The 8533-nt window shown below is 52.5% G+C and overlaps 1 protein-coding gene across 1 annotated transcript in view; it reads right to left on the bottom strand.

Moving 5' to 3' along the window:
• The window catches only part of LOC112108736 (trypsin-like), a 7537-nt gene extending 3544 nt beyond the window's left edge, over positions 1 to 3993 (bottom strand). The window contains exons 1-3 of the mRNA XM_026658535.1: positions 3954 to 3993; positions 3659 to 3818; positions 2483 to 2736 (exon numbers count right to left, since the gene is read on the bottom strand). Of these exons, the coding sequence (XP_026514320.1) occupies positions 2483 to 2736; positions 3659 to 3818; positions 3954 to 3993 (454 nt within the window). The remainder of the gene's footprint in view (positions 1 to 2482; positions 2737 to 3658; positions 3819 to 3953) is intronic.
• Positions 3994 to 8533: the final 4540 nt, after the last annotated feature.

Here is an 8533-nt window from a genome sequence, read left to right as displayed (position 1 = left end):
TCTATCTATCTATCTATCTATCTTGGGCCCCTTTCTCATGTAGCATCTATCTCTGGGTGCCAGCCTGGTGCCTCTCTCAGTCTTAATGTGGGCTCCTAAGGGAAGAACACAGCTTCAGCCGATGGATTCCCCTTCATCCGCATCCTAGATTCCTGTCTCACACCCCAGCTCTTTTGCTGAGCTCCTAGATTCATAGAGTTTAGGTCAGAGCGGATCGTTCAATCGTCTAGTCTGATCTCCTGCCTAGCAGAGGGCAGAGACTCTCACTCAATTACCCTGCACTGCGCCCGAAGACTTTAATTAGACCAACGCATTCAGTCCTCAGGAGATTAAACTGCTGTGTGCCACAGGCAGAGAACAGGAGAGATCGAGGTGCTACCAAAGCAGAAGACCATGGTAACTGCAGGGAATTCATCACCTGAGATATACTCAGATTATCGCGGAAGGCGCCCCACGCCCCACATTGCAGAGAGCGGCAAAAAGTCCACCCATGGTCTCTGCCAATCCAACCTGGGGAAAATCCCTCCCCGACGCCGAACTGGAGATCAGCTGCACCCTGAGGGGATTCTCATTCAAAAAATGGCGATTTGTTGAAACTGAATCTGTCCCGGCAACAAGGCCGCGGCGGCGATAAATTTCCCAGTTTGCTAATTCTGGAGATAAAACACCATTCAAAGTGGTGGAAGGGGCCCCTTTTGACATTTTCCCAGCAGGATACGCCAGGTTTCTTTCACTTCAAAAACCACTTTTCATTTCAAAATTGAAATGAAAAAAAAAATGTAAACTCAAAATTGAAACCCGAATTGGATTTCTTTCTTTCCTCCCCCCCCGGATTTTCCATTTGGGAAAGTTCGAAATTGAACCCGAATCAGATTTTCCCTCCTCACATTTTCCGCTTGGAAAAGTTCAAAATTGAAACCCGAATCAGATTTCTTTTCACCCCGCTGCCACATTTTTGGCTTGGGAAAGTTCGAAATGGAAACACAAATCGGATTTCGTTCTTTCCCCCAAGAGTTTCAGCTTGGGAAAATTTTCGAGATCTCAAGATTGTTCAAAACCTCACAAATTTGCCTGGGACTGGAACCCATTTCATAGAATCATCACGGAGCGTAAGGTCAGAAAAAAACACCAGATCATACTCTGACCTGGACAATTCAGGCCAGAGAAGTTCTCCCAGTTCCCCCTGTCCTGAGCCCAATAATTCAGGTTTAATGGAAGCATTTTACAGATGGGCCTCCAGGCTAGATTAGAAGATGCCAAGCGCTGGAGAATACACCATAGAATCATAGACCCACAGGGTTAGAAGGGACCGCACGGGTCAGCTAGTCCAATCTCCTGCCAAGATGCAGGATTAGTTGTGTCTAAATCATCCCAGACAGATGCTGTCCAGCCTCCTCTCAAAACCGCCAGTGAAGGAGCTTCCAAGACCTCCCTGGGCATCTGGTCCATGGCCCAACTGCTCTTACAGTTAAGCAGCTTTTCCTGTGGTTTAATCTAAATCTGCTCTGCTGTAGTTTGACCCTGTTGCCTCTTGTCCTGCCCTCTGTGGCGAGAGAGAGCAACTTTTCTCCATCTTTTTTATGGCAGCTTTTCGAGCATGTGACAACATCCTTTCTATACACAGTACTGGGTTTACAATGGTGCCGTGGCACCGGGCTAACGCTCAGAAGGGGCCACAGCACCCAGACCATGGGCCTGCCCCCCACTCCGCCCTGAGGCCCTGCCCACCACTCTCTCCTCTCCACTCCAGGGCCGCCCGGGGGAGGGGGGGGCAAATGGGGCAATTTGCCCCAGGCCCCGGGCCCCACAGAGGCCCCCACGAGAGTTTTCAGGGGCTCCCACGAGAGTTTTCGGTGGCAGGTCCTGAACACACCCGGAGCGAGTGAAGGACCCGCTGCAGAAGACCTGGAGCTTTTTCCACTCCAGGTCTTTGGCGGCGGGTCCTTCACTTGCTCCGGGACCCGCCACCAAAGTGCCCCGAAGACCCGGAGCGGAAGGACCCCCGCCGCCGAAGACCCCAGGCCCCCTGAATCCTCTGGGTGGCCCTACTCCGCTCCAGCCCCGTGTGACCAGTGGGTGGGTCTCAGGGGGAAGAGGCCGAGTGAGAGAGGGAGCTGGGCCTCGGTGCAGAGCGCGGGAGGGGCCACGGTCCAGGCACCGGGGTGCACAAAAGGTGAATCTGGCCCTCTCTATACAGCAGTGACCAAAACTGGACACAGTCCTTCAGCTGAGGCCTAACCAGCGCCAAGCAGAGTGGTGCTCTCACCTCCCGTGACTTGCAGGCTATGCCTCTGTTAACGCAACCTACAACTGCATCCGCTTGTTTGGCCCCAGCCTGGCATGGCTGAGTCATGCGGCGGCTGTGATCCACCCCAACTCCCAGCTCCTTCGCGCCCCGTCCCTGGGCAGTTTGCTCCAATGGTTAGTCACCCTCCCTGGTAAAAACCTGGGCTATTTTTTGGTTTTGGTTTTGCTCCTCTACCTTTCTGGAAGGTGCTGGTGCCCCACCCGGCCAGCACACAAGTCGAATCGGGGCGGGGGCAGTTCCTGGGCAGCGGGAGCGGCTCAACTTTGCTGTTCACGATGGCCGGCACCAGGAGTTTCACCAGCATGATGTTGTTCTGGCTGGTGCTGCTGTTGTACAAGGGGTGCGGGATGACCCGGGAGCTCATGGTCAGCTGCTCTGACCAGTCTAGATGCCACAGGTTGTGCTCCCCCAGGCGGACGCTCAGGGCCCTGCAGTAGAAAGGGGACGTGGTCACGGGGGACATGGCTGCGTGAAATGCCGGCCACACTGAAGCCCAGGGCAAAACTCCACTGGACTGCGAGGGGGCCAGGATGGCACCCATAGGAGGCCAGAAAAGACCCTCCAGTCTAACCCCCCTGCACAGCCCAGTCCAGAGACCCTCCCACACGGATTTCTGCCTCCAGCCCAGTTCGAGCTAGAGCACCGTCAGTGCATCCCCAAGGGAGGTTCTCCGGCCTGAGCTATGCAGGAGGGGCAGGATGGATGGGCAGAACGGTCCCTTCTGGCCTTGGAATCTATGAGACAATGAAAGGGGTAGAGTAAAGGGCATTCACACAAGGGGTGGAGCTAAGGACGTACATACACCGCCACACACACATACAAGGGGCAGAGTTAAGGGCATTCACACAAAAGGGGCGGAATTAAGGGCATTCACCTAAGGGGTCGGAGTTAAGGACACACACAAGGAGGCAGAGTTAAGGACACACACTTACCCAAGGGGGGTGGAGTTAAGGGTCTCCATCCAAAGTGGGGGACTTAAAGATAAACACATCTAAGGGGGCAGAGTTAAAAGCCACACATCCAAAGGGGCAGAGTTAAGGACATATCCACCCAAGGGGCGGCGTTAAAGTCATTCACACCCAAGGGGTGGAGCTAAGGACATGCCCACCCAAAGGGGTGGAGTTAATGTTACTCACACCCAAGGGGGTGGAGTTAACGTTGTACACACAAGGAGGCAGCGTTAAGGGCACACCCACCCACGGGGGTGGTGTTAAGGACACACACACCCAAAGGGGCAGAGTTAAGGGCAGACTGGAGAACCCCCTTCCATTGGAAGAACAGTCCCTGCAGCGCAGAGGGATCACTCATGCCGACCAGCCCCTTGACCCTCCAGCCCGTGGACAGACTTACTGGCCGGTTTTGCACCGAGCAGCCGTCACCACCCACTGCCTGTGTATCAGGGTGCCGGTGCACCGGAAACGGGTCCCATCAAAAAGCGCCGCGATCCACGGCTGGGAGTGGTCCCGGCACTGGAAACCCCGCAGCATCCGGGGAATATCCTGCGCCATGGCTGCGGGGGAGAGGGGCAGGAGTTACAGCTGGACAACCAATGGGAGTGTCACATGCTCACACACACGGAAGCCCACCTCCCCAGCACCCGCAGACCCCCGCAGAGAGACCCACATACAGACACACACACACTCACCCCCAGTCACCATCAGCAGCACGAGGCCCAGCAGTTCCATGGCGCTCAGTCGTGGCGATGGGCAGGGCAGAAGGCTGCTGGCTCTGGGGAGGAGACAGAAAGGGGCTCGTGAACGGAGAATTGACCCCCCAGGCCCCACCCTCACTCCACAGCCTCCACCCACTGAGACCTGCTGACGGTTCTGATACTGGCATACGAAAAGGGTAGCATCTGTGGGCCAGATCCTCACATAACCAATGGAGCTGCGGCCGATTGACCCCAGCTGGGATCTGGCCCCATTGACTCCAATGGAAGTATGGCCAATTGACCCCAACTGGGATCTGGCCCCATTGACTCCAATGGAGGTATGGCCAATTGACCCCAACTGGGATCTGGTCCTATTGACTCCAATGGAAATTAATTACACCTGTAACTTGCACATCACCAGATCATTTCTCGTTCCCCTTGGTGGCTGGGCACTGCAGAGGCTTATGAGTCTGTGGCTGGCTCCTCAGCTCAGCAGACAGACGCTCATGGCTTTAGACCCAGCATTGCTGGGTGCTTGGGTGACCAGACGTTACGATAAAATCTCATATTTCGCGGTACTCCTTTTTTTTTTTTTGCTCCGCCGGCAAACACCCCCCCCTCCATGTGTCCCGATATTTTCTTCCTCTCATCTGGTCTCCCTACTGGGTGCAATCGGCCAATGAGCGACCTGCCCACAGACAGATCCCCAAACACACTAGTCCAGGTCCCACCCTCCACGTGTAGGTAGTGGTACCTAGTGGAAAGAGCACTGGAGTGGGACTCAGGCAACTGGGGTTTTAGTCCCAGTTTTGCTTCCGCCCCCTTGTGCCTCAATTTCCCCATCTGTGCAATAGGGACAATGACTCCACCCTCCTAAATGGCCTGATGGAAAGCTCTGACAAGCGCGAGGTGTTATTATCTATCTCCAGTGCAAACAGAAATGCCCACACATATTTAAATACTCTCACACGCCTCTACATGAACATACGCAAGTAATCCACATAAACACATTTCAACACACATTCAACACACGCCCACTCCCCCCACAATCACAGACACATTTTCACACACATTTAAATGCACATTCAAACTGCCCACATGTGAATATCCACATGCAAGTACCCACATGGACACACGTGTGCACAACACACGCAGACACACACATGTATGCACATTCCCACATGCAAGTGCACACACACACTCTAACACACATTTAAACACAGTCACATGTGCATGCATATGCCCCCCCCACGCACACACATACAAGCACACACATTTAAATATACTCATGGGCACGCACACAAATATATATACACACATTTAAACACACAGAGTGACAAACATATGCATCAAATATACATGAGCACACATACAGACACACACAGAGGCACACACATGCATCACACACACATGTATGCCCCAGACATACACATACATGTATATTTAAACTCATGCAGAGACACACACGTGTGCACATATATTTATACACATGCAGAGGCACACACATACATGTGCACACACAGAGATACACACACATGCCTATACACACAAGCATGTTAACATGCTTGGAGGCACACACATGCAAACATACACCACACATACATGACCACACAAATATATCAACACACACAGCGGCACACGTCTCATACACATGTGTACACGCACACACATGAACACATCAACACATGCAGCGGCACACCCAAGCAAACACACGCATGTCACACATACATGCATGCACACATTTAAGTACACAGAGGCACATACATGACACCAACATGTGTGCACACACATAATCCATATATATGTGTGCACACACACAAATGTAGCCACACATGCAGAGGCACATGGAAGCGCACACACATGTGTAACACATACATGCTCACGGACATGTTTAAATACCCAGGGGCACACACATATGACACATACATGTGTGCACACATGATCAGAGAAAAACATGCATACATGCAAACGTACACACAAACAGAGTTAAACAGAGGCACACACACCCCGACAGACCCCCACTCCCTTCCCAAACCTACGAGGTGGGCTTTCCGGAGTAGCACCCTGCCGCAGTGCAAGCAGCCACCGCCTCCTGGACGAGTCTGGACTCAACCCGGCAGCTCCGCGCGGTCCCAGGCGACCAAGTCCACACTGCCCTCCTCCTGCAGGACTGGCCTGGCTCTCTCCCCGTCTCGCCCGCACCAACCTGGGCTCAGCGAGTCAGATCCTGCCCCACCGCCTCCACAAGCAGCACTCGCCCCACGCCCTGCTTGGCACCCAGGCGGCTTGGATCCAGCCTGGCTTAGCTCCCTGGTCTCGCCCGCTGCGCTCCCCTGGGCCGCCTGCTTTTAACCCCCAGCCAGCCCGCGGCCCCAGGCAATGGCAAGCGTTCGCTCCGTCAGAGACGCCTCCTTAATTTAGCCCCCTCCTTGCAATAAAGCAAAAATGTCCCTGTGTGAGTCACTTTTATTGGGGTGGAGGCCCAGAGAAACTGACATGCAAGCAGGCCATTGGGGATATAGGTCACTAATGGAGCAAAACTCACTGGGGTCCCTAGGCTGGACGCTTTAAGCTCCAACAGCCATCAGGTTCAGACAAGCGGAAAGAAGCTCTGGTTTCAACACGTGGTGCCTCAAGACAGGCCCCTCCCCAGAATCACTCACCTCTGTGTGCTGAGGAATTCCTAGATTCCCAGGGCAGAAGGGCCCACTGTGAGCGTCCAGTCTGACCTGTATCGCACAGGCCGGAGAACTGCGCCAGAATAATCCCTGGAGCAGAGCTGTTAGAAAAACATCCCGTCTTGATTTTAGAATTGTCCCCGATGAAGAATCCACCACAACCCCTTGGCGAATTGTTCCAGTGCTTAATTACTCTCACTGTCAAAACTGTATGCCTTATTTCCAGTCTGGATTTGTCTAACTTCAGCTTCAATCCAGCAGAGGAAGATCTAACCCCACGCCCTGGCTGGAAGAGTCCATTATTGGGTATTTGTTCCCTGGGTAGATACTTAAAGACGGGGATCCAGTCATCCCTCAACCTTCTTTGTGTTAAACTGAATACATTGAGCTCCTTGAGTCTATCACTATAAGGCACGTTTGTGGGCCCCAGATCCAGATTACTCTGAATCAGTGTCCTGTCCTCTTCCGTGTTTACCACATAGTTATTTACCACTCCCACTAAGACGCCCTAGCGGAAGGGCCCATCTACACTCCAGTTGCAAACAAAGAGAGGCCGCTTCATTTCAAGACATTAAAAGGCTACAGGGTGCAATGGGGGAGTCTTTAGTTTGTGATGGTGCGTGTTTTGTTAGGCCCTACAATAACACAGAAGTCCTTGGAATGTTTGACAGACCGAGGGCAAAACGGGATGAGATTGGGTTAAATTAGGTTACTGAGTAATGACAAGCAAAAGCAAACAGAAATTAAATTCACTCCCAATATACTCGAAGGACAAAGGGTGACGTATATTTTAAAAGTTATTAGTGGTATTATGGTAGCATCTAAGAGTTACAGCCAAGACATGAGCTCCATTGTGTCAGGCGCTGCACAGACCCTGACCGAGATCGGGACTCTGTTGTGCCAGGCACTGCACAGACCCTAACCGAAATCAGGGCCCCATTGTGCCAGGTGCTGCACAGATCCCGTCTGAGATCAGGGACCTCGTTGTGCCAGGCACTGCACAGACCCCGACCAGGTACCAGCCTCAACAGGGCTGCAGTGCAGAATGATTCTATTGTTATGGTCACCAGGTGGCGCTATTCCATATGCTCTTACAAGCTCTTTCCCTTAATGCATGGGCAGTGGCCAGCCTTTGAAGAAGTGCCAGTTGTTGTTAATTTTGTGCTGTACTTTTCTTTGTAGCAGATCTGTTGCAAGCAGCAGGGAAATTGGCTCCTTCCTTAATTGCTCTAATGAGGGCCACTTGCTCCCTGGTTGTTGGTGCTTGAGCTGAGTATACCCACTGTGGCCGTTTGTGACCGCCTCTGCTCTAGGACTAGTATCTACAGTATAAATCAACACGTTGCGCAGAGAAAACAGCCAGCCTCCGTAGCGCTGCTGTCTCCTCCAATGGCAAGCGGAGCATCAAGGCCCTGATTTCTGCTACCCTAGAGCAGAGAGGCAGCAGGGCCTTGCTTTGGAGACCATGTCGTGCAGACATTCCCTGTAGGGCTGAACTTTCCCAGCCTCCACCTCTGCTCAAAAGGGGAATTTTTGCGTGAAACCACTGGAGATATTTCCAGCAACAGGCTAGGGAGAATCAACACAGGGAGCAAATATTTAATAATGAGCTCTGCAATCTAGCGGAGAAAGGTCTAGCGCAATCCAACGGCTGCAAGTTGAAGCTAGACAAATTCAGACTGGAAATGAGATATACTTTTTAATGGAGAAGATAATTAACAAGCGTCGTGGGGGGGTGTGGTCTCCATCACTGACAATGTTTACATCAAGAGTGGATGGTTTTCTAAAAGATCTTCTCTAAGAATTATTTTGTGGGAAGTTTTGGGCTATACAGGAGGTCAGACTAGATCAGGGGTTCTCAAACTGTGGGTCGGGACCCCTAACTGGGTCACGATG

This window comes from Terrapene carolina, unplaced genomic scaffold, assembly GCF_002925995.2.
Source record: "Terrapene carolina triunguis isolate 2854851 unplaced genomic scaffold, T_m_triunguis-2.0 Scaffold461, whole genome shotgun sequence".
Classification (NCBI taxonomy): domain Eukaryota; kingdom Metazoa; phylum Chordata; order Testudines; family Emydidae; genus Terrapene; species Terrapene triunguis.
The sequence above is the reverse complement of the archived record's forward strand: the minus strand, read 5'-3'. Positions and strand labels throughout refer to the sequence as shown.